Consider the following 15,297-nt stretch of genomic DNA (forward strand, 5'->3'; position numbering starts at 1 on the left):
GGGAAAAAATACAAATAGGAGAAATGCAGCAAGGTGCCTGGAATCACAGATCACGTCAGGACGGACTGGGAATGCCAAAATTCCCTCTGTAGGTCCCTGAATGACATTTATATGTGCTGGGGTTAGCTCCAGGAGGGGCAGCTCTGCACACAGACATTTCCATTTGCCTTTAACACTATCCTGGTAAGCTGAGAAGCTGCTCCCCCCACCTGGGAGAGCATCAGATGGAGTAAGAGATACCCCCAGAGATGTCCCTCTGTCATGAGGTGCTGCCACGTGAGCTGCTCTGTCTGCCCAAAATGTGGAGACAATTCATGAACACTTTATATGGAGTTTAGAGTTAGGCACTGATGCAGAACAGGGTTTGAAAAATATAAAGGGTAAAATCTTAAAGCATCAGGTGAGAGGGAGTTTCTGATGAGGAGACTGTGGGAGCTGATTTGTCTGGAGAAGACTGAGAGGGGATCCCACCAATCCATAAAATACCTCCAAGGGGTGTCAGGGGATGTCTGCACTTCCAGAGACAGGAAAGGCACGGATCCAGAAACCCTGGAGCCAAAAAACCAGCAAACCCAAGTTGTGTGTGCAGCAAACCTGGAAAATGCATCGCTGCTGGCAGCCCAGAAAGTCGGGTTGCTCAGAGCTTAATTGCATCTCTTAATCAGCTAATAGCTGCAGCTCCCTGAATGAACCCTGCAGCAGGAGCTGCTGGGAACAGCGTGGCAGAGAGCAGGGAAGAGCAGGAACTGTCGGAATCTGAGGTATTGATAATTCTGAGATTGTAGAAAGTCTCTGTCTGTCAGCCCCGCTGCCAAAGCAGAAGCCATAATTGGTCTGTGCTGTTTCAAGGTTGTTTATTCTGTTTATCTCTAACATGTTCTGCTGCCCTGCCGCAGCTCTGTCCTGCAGGGCAGCGTGTGGGGCTCTGCCCTCAGTGGGATGGTACAAACATTAAATACCACAAACTACCTGTGCTGGATTTACAATAACGTGCCAATATCTGTCACCTACGTTGGACAGTGTGTCCCCAGCCTGAACCAACAGAAAAATGCCAACACCACAGTGAAACATGGAGGGCATGAAGAAGGAGAAAAAGGACAAAACACACCCAATTTCCTCCATCTCGTCCGCTTTGGACCCCTAATCTAGAATCCTAAAATTTTACTTTGGCACCCATGCCACACCTAATTATTACTTATATCAAACTCTCAGAGCTTGTAATTCATCCTGTCATTCCATGTCCTTGTCCCCAGTCCCTCTCCAGCTCTCCTGGAGCCCCATCAGGTCCTGGAGGCACAGTAACACCCAGATAAACCATCACCTACACCCTGCCAGGCATTCCCTGCCCATCACTGCCCAGTGCCCTCCTCCTTCCCTGTGCCATCCCCAGGCTGTGCCCAGCCCCAGGCGGCTCCTGCGTGCATCACACAGAGCCATTTGGAAGTCCAAGGTCACAGTTTTAATTTCTGTTTCAGTGCTGAAACATCTGCCATCTCCTGTAGCAGGAAATGAAGGGAAAAAAAAAAGAAAAGCCATCATCAATGAGGCACTTATGAGGCACTTGCTCCGAGCTGATTCCTGCACAGGATTTCTTCTGCCTGGCTTTATGGAATTACCTGTTGACAGATTCCATTTTGCCATGACAAGAAGGCCTCTCAGACAGGAATGAGCCTGCCCCAGCAGGGCTCAGCACGCAGCTGTGTGGCTGAGGGGGTTCCAGCCATGCTGGCAGATATTTCCAGGCTGTTACTGCTGCCACACAACGCAAAGAACGCCTCGGGAGGCTGGCAGGGCTCATCCTCCTCCTGCTTCCCAAGGAAACCCCACAGTTTGTGTCTAGACATCCTGCACACAGCGAGTGTGGGGGGTCAGAGATGGCTCACAGCCTTTAGCTGAGTCCTGGGGGCAGCTGGGGGGTGCCTGGGCTGTCCCAGTGTCACCCCTGCCCAGGGCAGCTCCCTATGGCCACACCAGGGCTGGGCTGCCACCAATATCCAGCACTGGGGACAGGGAGCGGCTCCCAGGGCTGGGAGGTGACACAGAGCACAGGGACAGGGACCAAACCAGGTCCTGTCCCATCCCATCCCAGCTCGTGGGGCAGGGCTGGGCTCACACACCAGCTGCCACTTCTGCTGCTGCCTCTGCTCCAAGGGATGCCTCAGGTGTGAGCTTTTCTATTTTTCACATTCTGTGCTGCTTTAGTCTGTGGGTCTGGGCTCCATCTGAGGAGATGGTGAGCTCTGCACAGAGCAGGGAGACAAAACAATTCCTGCTCCAGCTGGGCACCAAGGACAAATGATCCAAATCTCAGCCCAGGAGCACAAACACCGTGGGCTGGAGAGAGAAAAACAAGCAGGATGGGACTGCCTGGGCTAAAGCTGGAATGGGACAATGAACTCCAAGGTGCCAATGGTGCAGAACTGATCCCAGGGAGAGCCCCCGGGAGCGCTCGTGCATTTTGGGACCATTTTGGTTCATTTGGGTGCAGCCCTGGCCGGGCTCTGGTGCTGCCCAAGGTGGATCCACGAGGAGATCCTTTAATAAATCCCTGCTTTATTCTTTAGCTCTGTGCAGCCTCTGTTCCAGCCCTCACAAGGCATCAAAAGTGCCTAAAATAACCAAGAGGTGGAACTGCTGCCCTCAGGGTGGGCTGGGCTGTGACACAAAGGACATTTCTGGGTACCTCTGCTGGGACAGAGCCACAGCATGCCCGAGGCAGAAGGGTGACTCCTGAAACACTGAAGGCAGGCTGGATGTGGCTCAGGACAGCCTGATGTAGCTGAAGATGCCCCCACTCACTGCAGGGGCTGGATTAGATGGGATTTAAAGGTCCTTTCCAAGCCAAATCGTTGCCTGCCTTTAACCCCCAGGACACTGGTGCACCAGTGGCTCCCATCCCATATTCCAGTCCCACAGGGAACTAAACCAGCCCCCCACGAGCCTGGATACCCTTCAAGCTGTAAACAAAATCAAACCCCAGCAAGGTCAGAGCAAGCAAACAGTGAGAGACGTGGGGAGCTGGATATTCACACTGCAAATGTCATTACAGACTAATAGAGAGAAATCCTTCCTTCCCTCTCCTGCATCTCTTATCCTTCATGCTCAAGTAGTCACCAGCAGTGTCTCAAACATTAAAGCCATGCAATATTAGCACAGATAATTTATTATTTTTAAATAATAATTACTGCTACTTTTGGCTCCAGAACTGCCTGAAGCCAAGGAGATGTTCACACTCGTCTTTATTATGTTTTTTTTCCTTCTGCTGCACCAAAAGCTTGCAGGAATAAGCAGCTCCCCTGGCAATAAGCACATTAAGGCACCAATTCAGCTGATGGAATGGTGCTTCTCAGAGAACTCCTAGTCCAGCACTGCCAGAGTGCTTTGCACACTTCATCTTCCTCCCAGCTCAGCAGCACCTCTGAGTTTTCACTGTCTGAGGGTTTCCAAAGTGCTTTTAATGAAATAAGCTGTCAATCCCAGTCCATCAATGACAATTCACGGCACAAACGGCTTTGCTGCTGCTGTGACAAGTCCAGAGGACTCTAAGGCTGGGCAGGCAATAAAAATCCAAGTGCTCTGGAGCAGAAGGTGACACGGGAAGCAGGTCCCAGCTTTCCAGCGAGCTGGGACATCCTGGGATGGGGCTGGGCTGCTGTTCTGTCTGGCCTGGCTCCTGCCACATTTCCCAGAGCTTTGCACTATTGCAAACCCTTCCTTGCACACTGCCTGACCACTGGGGACTCCCCCTGCGGGCACAGGGCTCTGAGGAGACACTGCATTCACCTAAAATGCTAAATTTGGGAAATACAGCACCTGCCCCGCACAGCACAGCCACAGAAAACAAGGATCTGTAACACAATCACAGGCTGGAGCTGCCAGCAGCTCCTTCAGCCCAACATTCCCTTCAACCTCAGCTCCCTTCTCCATGCCAGGTCAGGTCTTCACAAAAAACCTGACCCAGATCTCAGCACCCCCTCTGCTCACCCAGACCCCAGCTCAGGGCAGGCTGGATTCTGCCTGGGAGGGGATGGGGAAAGCCAAACCAGCTGCCAAATCCCAATCCCCAAATCCCTTTGGGGGGATTCTTCCACAGCTGGAAGTGGAGGAATCCCAGTGCCCACAGGAGGACGTGGCCAAGGTGCCAGGCTGGGAACGCTGCCCAGAGCCCACCCAGCCTGTCCCACACCTCATCCCACCAGGATGACCCCACAGACCCCTGGATGGGTCAGTCACACCATCACACCTCACTGCTGCTTTCCATTCCATGCCTTTGGATAACAAATCCTTCAGCCTGGGGATAACCAACCCCTTAAACTCAGTGACAAACCCGTCCTTCCAGGCATGCAGAAGTGCTGGAGGAAGAGGCAGCCAGGCAGGGATATTCCAGTGCCTGAAGAATGCCAGATGCCTCCAGCAGCCTTGAATTGAGCCTTGGGAGGGCTGGGAATGCCCCTTTGACTCCAGAGGTGTTGCAGCTGAGCTGTGGCAGTGGATTTCCTTGTGGGGTTGCATCACTCCAGCCTCCAGCTGCAGGGCTGGAGCTGCTCTGCTTCCCCAAAGCCTGGTTGAAAACTTTGCCACATTCATTCCAGGACATTCAGATCGATTAGAAATAGGAGAGAGTGGGATTAAAAAAAAAAAAAACAAAAAACCAACTAATTCTCCTCTCAGAATGTAAAACCGCCCACAAATCAAACAGTGCCTGTCAGTTCTGACTGACTGGGCTGAATGAACCAGGGATGTGTTGCATTTATTTGCATTTTTGTGAATAGAATAACCCCACTTTCAGAAGTTAATTATTTATCTGTAGCTACCTATAAATCTACACATACAAATACAAAGGGGATGGTGGAACTCACAATGTCCCTCAGACATTTTTGGATGTTCCGGGCCCAGGTCAGAAGCATTTGAGACCCTGGCAGGCAGCTGGAAACAGCTGTGATTTTGGGTTTGAGCCATGGGATGATTTACCAACCTTGAAGGAAGAACAAGAAGTCACTAAAGTTTAGATATTATAGTAGAAGTAGTCACAAAGTAGAGGGAAGAATTTTTGAGTGCTGTGCAGGGGGGTTTTGGTTTTGTACATGGGGGTCAGAGGTTTTAAGATGGAGGGATTTGGGCCTGCCCTGTCCTCCCTCTTTCTTCTTCCTCACCTCCATGTTCTTGGTGATGTTGGCACTCACAAATTTGTTTAGAGTAGAAAAGCACCATTTAATATAGGTAATGGGCATTGGGGAAAAACTGTACCCATGTAACACGTAATGTACCATATAAAAGATAGAAAAGCACCATTTAATATAGGTAATAGGCATTGGGGAAAAACTGTAACATGTAACACGTAATGTACCATATAAAAGATAGAAAAGCACCATTTAATATAGGTAATAGGCATTGGGGAAAAACTGTACCCATGTAACACGTAATGTACCATATAAAAGACAGCAGCAGCCCTGGGTGAGGAGAGAAGAAGCAGTCGGGAGTCAGAGAGGATGTCAGGGTGTGTGTGTGCCTCTGCCTGAGCTGTGAGCAAACCACAGCAGCCCCAGAAGAAAATCTTTTAGATAACTTGCAATAAACTGCCTTGGGACCGAACAACAGAGACTGCTGAGCCTTTCTTTGGAAGCACGGGTTGGAGGAGAGACTTTTCCACCACACGGAGCCACCCCTGACCGAGGGTGGTCTTTGATGGGGGAAAACTGGAGGCAGGTTGTTCCCTGTTCTGGGACATGTTTTACCCCTCCATGGTGCTCAGTAATTCAGGCCACAGCAGCTCAGCTCATCCATGCCCTGCAGCCTGTGTGCAGAAAATGCCCCACCAAATAATCCCTGTCTGCTCGCTGCCAGAGCCTTGGATCAGGGGAATTGTTCCCACCACCAGCTGGCACAGCAAGGCACCCCTGGACACAGAGGAGTCTGGGCAGCTTTGAGCTTTTGAGAGTCCTAGCAGCCAGTAATTTTTCTTTTTTCTGCTCTTACAGACGGGAAATCAGGAGTGGAGGCTACTGCAAAATGCGTGCCAAGCCTTGTGCACTTAAAGCAGAGACCAATGTCCCTGCTGGCGTGTCACCAGGGAGTGAGGCCCAGAAGAGAAGGCTGAACACTCCCTCTCCATCACTGAGAGCTTCAAAGATTTCCTGCAGTGCTCATGGATTTTTCCCAGGTTAACAGAGGGGCCTCAGGCCCCTGTCCTGGGCTGAGAGTGCAGAGATCCAGAGGATCCAGGGGGATCAGAGGGATGGAGCAGCTCTGCTGGGAGGGAAGGCTGGCACAGCTGGGGTTGTTCACCTGGAGAGGAGAAGTTTGGGGTGAGCTCAGTGGCTTTGCAGAGCCTGAAGGACCTGGCAGGAAATGTGGAGACACAATTTACAGAGGTCTGAGTGCCAGGACACAGGGAATGGCTCCCAGTGCCAGAGGGCAGGGATGGATGGGATATTGGGAATTAGGAATTGTTCCCTGGGAGGGTGGGCAGCCCTGGCACAGGTGCCCAGAGCAGCTGTGGCTGCCCCTGGATCCCTGGCAGTGCCCAAGGCTGGGCTGGAAGCACTCTGGGACACTGGAAGGTGTCCCTGCCCATGGCAGGAGGAGCTTTAAGGTCCTTTCTAACCCAAAGGGATCCCCTGAAGAAGCCAAAGGGCTGCCTGACCGTGTGGAGCAGCACCAAGGAATGGAAGGACACAGATTTGGGAGGAGCCACTCCTCACACCTGGGCAAAGGTGCCCACAGCAGGAAGGGCAGGAGCACAGCAGGGCTGGCACATCTTCCCAGGGCTCAGACGAGGCTGAGATGGGGCAGGGGACACTCAGCTCCAGCTTCCTGAGCCTTTCACATCCACACAGAGCGAGGACTGAAGGAAGGATGTGCACAGAAACAACTCCCCACAGCTGCCCAGAGCTGCTGCTGCTCTCTCAAGGTGACACTGGGTGGCAGGGGGTGGGGACAGCAGCCAGCAGAGCCTGCTTTTCTCCTCTCCTTAAAATAAAAATAATAGGCCCTTCTCCCTTGTGGCCCACATGAATATTTCATCAGCAAACTGCCTCATCCTGTATTAGATTTTTCTCTCCCACTGGCTGACATGGGAAGCTCACAGACTCTTCCACAGCATTTCCAGGGGCTGAGGACATTTTGGGCACAGACAGAGTGATATCAGGATAAAAAAGGATGGAAACAGTCAAGGCTGCAAGCAATTCTGTGTCTTTGGGAGGGCAGTGCTGATTTCTAGGACAGTATTTTGATATTCCATGGGTGGAATTCCAGTGTGGTGGAAACATATTCCATGTGATGGAAACACCACATCCTGCTTGTCTAGGGTGAGGTTCCCTGTCCCTCTGTCCCTTGCTCCAGGGGACCTGAGCATGGTTGTCGGAATCTGAGGTATTGATGATTCCGAGATTGTAGAAAGTCTCTGTCTTTCAGCCCCACTGCCAAAGCAGAAGCCATAATTGGTCTGTGCTGTTTCAAGGTTGTTTATTCTGTTTATCTCTAACATGTTCTGCTGCCCTGCCACAGCTCTGTCCTGCAGGGCAGCGTGTGGGGCTCTGCCCTCAGTGGGATGGTACAAACATTAAATACCAGAAACTACCTGTGCTGGATTTACAATAACGTGCCAATATCTGTCACCTACGTTGAACAGTGTGTCCCCAGCCTGAACCAACAGAAAAATGCCAACACCACAGTGAAACATGGAGGGCATGAAGAAGGAGAAAAAGGACAAGACACACCCAATTTCCTCCATCTTGTCCCCTTTGGACCCTGTGGGTCTCAGATTCAGTCAAAGAAAGAAACTGAGAATTTCTAGTCAGGCAGAAGCCTGGGAAAGAGCTGGAGAAGAATGTAGATAATTATTTATCTCTCTTGTTTTTCACACTGTTTATAGTTAAGTTCTATCACTGTGCATCAAGCACTTTGCACCAATGGTCTGGGTTGTTTTCACTTCAGGACCAATGGAGTTGGGCCTCACAAAGCTCTGTATAAAAGAGCAGTGTATTTTGAATAAACCGGAGTTCTACTCTCAGCAGCCTTCTGGTCAGAGTCTCTTCATTCCCGTCCTGCCTCGACAGCGACAGGACCCCTAATCTAGAATCCTAAAGTTTTATTTTGCACTCGTGCCACACTTAATTATTACTCATATCAAACACTCAGAGCTTGTAATTGATCCTGTAAGATTGAAAACTCTTTTCCATGGACAGAGATCACAGCCAGTGTCTCTGGGGGCTCTGTCCAGGGGGTTCCTGACCCCTGCCAGGGTCCCAGAGCTGCCAGGGCAGCCAGAGGGAAGCTCTCACACACGGTGTCTCTGCAGTGACACCTCTGCAGGCCTGGCTGCCCTGGGAAGAGTGAGGGAGAGGAGACATCAAATCCCTGAGATCAAATACTGCAGCTCCACAGCCTGTGCTGGCTTCCCTTACACGCAGGGCTGGTTAAAGGAGGGCAGCTCACAGCAAGGGAGCAGGGCTGGAAATTCGATGTGCTGATGGTTTCCTTCTGGCAGAGGCCCGGGATCCAGGCCCAGCCCTGGCCACACTGCCCTGCTGTCACTACAGGAGCCATTCCCTTCCCTGCTCCTTTTTCCCTCACCAGGGTTTTCACTCCCCAGAAGGTTTGCCTATCCCCAGGAAGAAAAGGAAAATTATCTGTCTTATTTTAGAGTATTTATAGAACAGAAGATCTGGGGGGAGAGGTTGGTTTTTTTTTTTTTACTAAGACAGAACTGCCAAGAGACCCAGGAAAGCTTCACACGAACACCTGAGGAAAAATCTGAACTGCAGGAATTCAGAAAGATCTGAACTGTCACCACAGGTGACACAGATTAGAAGAGACCTTAAAGCTCACCCAGTGCCACCCCTGCCATGGCAGGGACACCTCCCACTGTCCCAGGCTGCTCCAGCCCTGTCCAGCCTGGCCTTGGGCACTGCCAGGGATCCAGGGGCAGCCACAGCTGCTCTGGGCACCTGTGCCAGGGCCTGCCCACCCTCCCAGGGAACAATTCCCAATTCCCAATATCCCATCCATCCCTGCCCTCAGGCAGTGGGAGCCATTCCCTGTGTCCTGCCCCTCCATCCCTTGTCCCCAGTCCCTCTCCAGCTCTCCTGGAGCCCCTTCAGGCCCTGGAAGGGCTCTGAGCTCTCCCCAGAGTTTTTCTCCAGGCTGGACTTGGATGTCAGTCCCTCAATGTCCAGCCAAAAAAACTCTTAGGAAAAGCCTTCAAACCCACTCCTGCTTTGGTGGCTGTTCCTGGCAGGACATTCCCTGGACAATTCCTGCCCTCCAGCCCAGCTTCTCCCTCCTGTGCCAAACAGGAACAAAGCCAACCCATCCCATGCTCCAGGGCTCCTGGGGGCAAAGCTACACCCAAGGGACAAAAGCAGGCTGCCACAGGAGAGTGGCACAGGTGACAAGGCCAGGGGGACACAGAGGGCTGGGACTTGCATGGGAAGAGGCCCCAGGGCTGTGTCTGATCCCCCTTTGCTCACCTGGCAAGGACATTCTTCTCTCTCTCAAGATTTTTCATAGAAGTGCACAGAGAGAAGAATTATAAAACAATTTCTATTTCTGCTCCTTGTTTTCCCATGTGGAATGTGTTTGGAGAATTGTTTCCCTGGGGTGAGTGCTTGGTTGGATTCTGGTGAGGATTGTTTGAGCCTGATGGCCAATCCAACCCACCTGGGGCTGGACTCTCAGAGAGGGTCACGAGTTGGGAGTGACTTAGATATGGTTAGAAAAGTAGGTTTGTAGTTTAATATCTCCTTTAAATAGTATATTAATGTATTATAGCATAGTTATAATAAAGAAATCATTCAACCTTCTGAACTGGAGTCTGACACCAGCATTTCTCCCCCCAGCTTCACCTGCATTTTACCATACTCACCTTCTTCTCGTCCCCCTCCTGCAGGAGCTGCAGGTGGCTCCTCTTCTCGCTGTCCCTGCGCAGGGAGCTGTTCTGGTGGTGGGGCAGCCCCGTGGGGGGGGACACGCTGCGGCCCTGGGGGTCCACCCAGGTGTAGATGTGGTTGGTGACGTATCCCCCCGGGATGCGCCCCACCGAGTGCACCGCCAGGTTCAGCTTCTTGCAGCCCTTCAGCACCTGGGAGACAAGGCAAGGACAAGGGGTTAGTGGCCACAGGGCCACCCGGGCTCCAGGCAGACACAGCTGTGCACTTCTGGGGGCTGCAGGATCTGCAGCTCCTCTGCAGCCATCGGCTGAATGATGGAGCTGCATAACAAGCTGGGGTTTTCTATTCTCTCTTGGCTGCAACAGAGTGAAGGCACAGCTGCTGCTGCTGAGAAAACCCAGAGAAAAGCTTTCCCATCAGCCAGGAAAGAGCAGAGTGGGGAGGAGAGTGGGCAGAGCCATGGCCAAGATGGGCTAACCAGGACTGAGCAGCTCCTGCAGCTCTGGAGAGGAGTCAGAGCAGGACAGGGAGCAGTGCTGGGGGACAGCAGCACTGCCCCTTGTCCCAGGTCCTCTCCAGCTCTCTGCAGCCCCTTTAGGCACTGCAGAGTGCTCCAAGGTCTCTCTGAAGCCTTTCCCTGCAGGCTGAACATGGATATCAGCCTCTCCATGACCGTGCTGGCAGCAAACAGAACCAGTGTGGGAAAAGCCTCGGCTCAGCCCCAGCTCTGTCCCCACAGCTCCAGCCTCTGCCACTGGAAAAGCTCCTGGTGCCTCCAGGGAACATGGACAGCACTCCCAGAAACTGAGCCACTGAGTTACCACTGCCTGCCCCAGCACAAGCAGTCAATTAATGGGAGGAATAATTACTAAAACATACTCACACTCAAAGCAGCATGCACAGAGATGACCTTGAGGGCCAGAGGAGGTGATTTGCAATCGCTCCTCTGCCCCCTCCAGCTTCCACTGTGGGAAGCTGACACAGAAACTTCAATTAACATGGAGGAGCTTTCCCTGGGGACAGCTGTAAGTGCTGATCCCTCCAGAGGCCTCAGGGACCTCAGCACTGCAGATCTGCTCTCAGAAAGGAGGTGTTTGGGTTTTTTTCCCATATATACATCATTTGGATGAGCTGCCCTGCCAGGTCTCCTGTCCCCACTGAGCAGAGAAGCTGCTGAGCAAAGCTTGTGGCTGGAAGAACTAAAACCAGCAGCTCCTCAGGAAAGGGTAAAATTGTCAGTAATAGGGGGCTGGCTGCATCCCAGCCCTGAGCTGGCAGCACTGCTGCTCCTCCCTGCCAGAGCCACTGAGAATCAGCTCAAAGCCCAGCTCAGCATCTCCATCACACACAGCAACTTGGCTGCAAACCATGCTCCCTGCTCCCAAGGTCACCGTGTGCCTGAGGGCTGGCACAAGGACTGCCAAACCAGGGGGGACAGCCGCAGAGCATTCACCCCCTGGGCTGTTCCCCAGCTCCAGCCCCGTTCCTGCAGCTCCCCAGGTCCTCCAACACGTCCCTGCTGGGGTCTCCTCCCTCCCTGCAGGCACCCAGCTGGTGCCAGAGCTGCTCCCCGTGCTCCATCCTGCCCGGGTCTCTCTGGGATGATGGGGCAGGTTCTGAGCCCCCTGCCCACCCCAGGGGACCTCTCTCCCATGGGCACCGTGGCTGTGCCAGGCTTCAGGGCACAGAGCAGCTTCCTGAGCCAAAGCTGCCACACAGCCAGGCCCAGCATGGGCTGAAGTCCATGAAAATCAATGAGCTGGGGATGGCAGGGACCCTTCTCCCCTACCCCAGAGCTGCCAGGGCAAGGGAGCCCTGTCAGATGGGGTACAGGACCCCCTGAAATGTGTTTTGTTCATCCAAACTGGAGCTGTCTCTACAAAACCTCTTTGGAGTCTGCAGATCATCACTGTACCCCTGTACCTGTGTCCAGCTCTGGGCCCTTCAAAGGAAGAACTGGAGCGTGTCCAGGGAAGGGAACGGAGCTGGGAAGGAGCTCAGCCTGGAGAAAAGGGGGATCAGGGGGGACCTTGTGGTTCTGCACAGCTCCTGACAGGAGGGGACAGCCGGGGGGTTGGGCTGGGAACAGGGAACAGGGACAGGAGGAGAGGGAACAGCTCAGGCTGGGCAGGGCAGGCTCAGCATGGACAGCAGCAGGAATTTCCCCATGGAAAGGGGACTCAGGCCTTGGCAGGGACTGACCAGGGAGGTTTGGGGTGCCCATCCCTGGAGGTGTTTAGGGAAAGACTGGACATGGCACAGGGATCCCCTTCCCTCCCCTCCCCTCCCCAGAGAATCCATCCTGGCAGGGAGGAGAAGGAGCAAAGAATACCCTTGGGATTGTACCCACAGGAGAGACTCGAGGCACGAGGGCAGGGACAGGGCACAGGAGCAGGGACTGGGCACAGGAACAGGGATGGGGCACAGGAACAGGGATGGGGCACAGGAACAGGGACTGGGCACAGGAACAGGGACTGGGCACAGGAACAGGGACTGGGCACAGGAACAGGGACTGGGCACAGGAACAGGGACTGGGCACAGGAACAGGGACTGGGCACAGGAACAGGGACAGGGCACAGGAACAGGGACAGGGCACAGGAGCAGGGATGGGGCACAGGGACTGGGCAGAGGAACAGGGACAGGGCACAAGAACAGGGACTGGGCACAGGAACAGGGACTGGGCAGAGGAACAGGGACTGGGCACAGGAACAGGGACAGGGCACAGGAGCAGGGATGGGGCACAGGAACAGGGACTGGACACAGGCTGGCTCCACCCTGGGCACCCTGAGTGTCACAGCTGCCCCGGGGACAGGGCAGGGGTGGCTGCTGAAGCCTGGCAGAGCCATTTAGCCCCAGCCAAATGTCACCCCCTGGCAGGGCAGGCACGGCAGCAGAGCTGCTCTCTGGAGGCACAGGGAGATTAGCAGGGATCAGAGGCCAGAGATTTACAGGGGATTTTTATGTCCCCCTGCAGCTCCCTTGACAAGGCCACCAGGAGCAGGATCTGGGCTCAGGGAGATGTTTTATGCATGGAGGTGACAGCAGGAGCCCGAGGGGAGGGGACAGCTGCACAGAGCCAGGGCTCCCTGGCAGCCTCCAGCCCAGAGGGGAGGGAGCAGATGTGGGAGTGCCCAGCAGGACACGCTGGTGACAGTGACTCCCAGACAGACAGGCTGGTGACACTCTGCAGAGCCCTTTCTACATTTCCTGAGGTCCCTGCTGGACTCAGTGAGAAGCAGTTCCCTGTCCAGCACAGTTTCCTTCCCAAAAAACCCTCCCTGCTCATGCCCAGGGCAGGATGCAAGAGGAGCCCACCAGAGACCCTCCCTCACTGAGAAGCCCTTCAGGACACACCTTTTGGACCTCCTGACCAGCACCTTTTGGAGACCCTTTGGGTGATCACAGGTGAGGGAGGACAGCAACACCCACAAAAGATTTTTAAGGACTTTTAGAGGGATAATGTAGTAATAGGACAAGGGGGAATGGCTTCACACTGAGGGATGGTAGAATTAGATTGTAGATTGAGAAGAAACTCTTCCCTGTGAGGCTGCAAACCCCTTCCTCAACCTGGTGACCACTAAAGTCAGTTCTGCTCAAACATCTGAGCTTCCAGGAAGCTTTGTGTCCCTCAGGCAGCAGCTCTTTAAACTGCAGCTGCCACGGCTGTGAGAGGAGATGAGAGGGAAGCAGCTTTCCCTCAGTTTCCCTGGGATAACAAGGACAGCAGGCTTGGGGACAGGATCTGGCACACATCTACACAACCTTTGTGCAGCCACACTCTGAGCCAGGCTTTAACAAAGTGCTTGGCACCAGGAGCTGCAGAGTGACGAGGCACCAGGTGAGCCAAGTGGGAGAAGCTTCCACCTGCACCCAAACCAGGGCAGAATCCATCAGCAGCTGCCGTGTGAGCTCCAGAAGAGCAGAGTTTCCATCCATCTGCCTGCAGAGTGAGAAATGCTGCACTTCACCTCTATTTTGGGGGTTTTTTCCCCCCTCCCAGGTTTTACCAAGGCCAGACCTCAGCCCTGTGTGCAGGGAGGGCTCAGAGCAGGGCCCAGGTTCTGCTCCAGGGTCCCAGCAATGGGACAAGAGGAATGGGCAGGAACTGATGCCAGGAAGTTCCACCTGGACATGAGGAAGAACTTCTTCCAGTTCAGTGCAGAGACTGAGCACTGGGACAGGAGCCCAGAGAAGGTTTCCCCACTGTGTTTTCCCCCCTTGGAAGCCTTTTTCCTGCTGCTCCCTGTGCCCAGCTGCTGCCAGGCTTTGGGCACTTCGCTGTCCCCATTCCCAGCGAGGTGCCACAGTGCCAGCAGGCTGGCACCAGCCCTCCCATGTGGGTTTTGCTGCCAGCCCTGCTCATGAAGGCACCACAGCAGGGCCAGAGCCTGCCCACACCGACACACAGATCATCCCAGCTCCCTGGCACAAAAGGAGAAGCTTGTCAGCAGAGTTCTAATCACACAATTCCAGAGTCACTGAGCTGGGAAAAGACCTCCCAGACCATCAAATCCAAGCTGTGCCCAGTCCCCACCTCGTCCTCAGCCCAGAGCTCTGAGTGCCAGCTCCAGCTCTCCCTTGGACACCTCTAGGGATTTGGGGATGGGGATTCCAAACCTCCCTGGGCAGCCCCTGCCGATGTTTAATCACCCTTTCCATGGGGAAATTCCTGCTGATGTCCCCCCTGAGGCTGTTCCCTCTCCTCCTGTCCCTGTTCCCTGGGGCAGAGCCCGACCCCCCGGCTGTCCCCTCCTGTCAGGAGCTGTGCAGAGCCACAAGGTCCCCCCTGATCCCCCTTTTCTCCAGGCTGAGCCCCTTCCCAGCTCCCTCAGCCCCTCCTGGGGCTCCAGCCCCTTCCCAGCTCCGTTCCCTTCCCTGGACACGCTCCAGCCCCTCCATGTCCTGCCCAAACTGACAGGCCCAGAGCAGGACAGAGGATCTGAGGTGGCCCCAGCAGTGCCCAGCACAAGTGGGCATCACAAAGGACAGGCTCTGGGTGGGAATTCTACAATGGAAAACTTTTTCCCCCCAGCACACAAACTGTCCTGTGTGCACTGACTGCAGAGATACCCCCCAGAACCACAGCAGAACTCACCCTGAGTGAGTTTTTGGGACTTGAGGGGCACACTGAACCGCACCCAGCCACCCCTAAATAACAAATTCCACCTCCTTAATGCCCCGTGCAGAATCAGACAGTGCAGGCTGCATTTCCACCTCTTTCCTGGAGCCATTGCAGGGATTTGCAGCCTCAGAAAAGATTTGGCTTTGCCCATCTCTGATGTGTTTGAGGACCATGGGGTGGGAGGCTCAGGGCTGGCAGCTCACCTGCCAGCAGCCCAGCTTAAAGAAATCATTGATGTGAATCTGGGAATTAGTGCCAAAGCCTTTAGCAGGAAACAGCCACCAA

At 54.0% G+C, this 15,297-nt stretch overlaps 1 protein-coding gene across 1 annotated transcript in view; it reads right to left on the bottom strand.

The window, feature by feature from the left end:
• Positions 1–15,297, bottom strand: part of WHRN (whirlin) — a 52,681-nt gene that overhangs the window by 27,766 nt on the left and 9,618 nt on the right. Inside the window, exon 2 of the mRNA XM_002193443.7 lies at positions 9,866–10,081. Coding sequence (XP_002193479.6) covers positions 9,866–10,081 — 216 coding nt within the window. The remainder of the gene's footprint in view (positions 1–9,865; positions 10,082–15,297) is intronic.

The sequence above is a fragment of the Taeniopygia guttata genome, chromosome 17, assembly GCF_048771995.1.
Source record: "Taeniopygia guttata chromosome 17, bTaeGut7.mat, whole genome shotgun sequence".
In the NCBI taxonomy this organism is placed as follows: Eukaryota; Metazoa; Chordata; class Aves; order Passeriformes; family Estrildidae; genus Taeniopygia; species Taeniopygia guttata.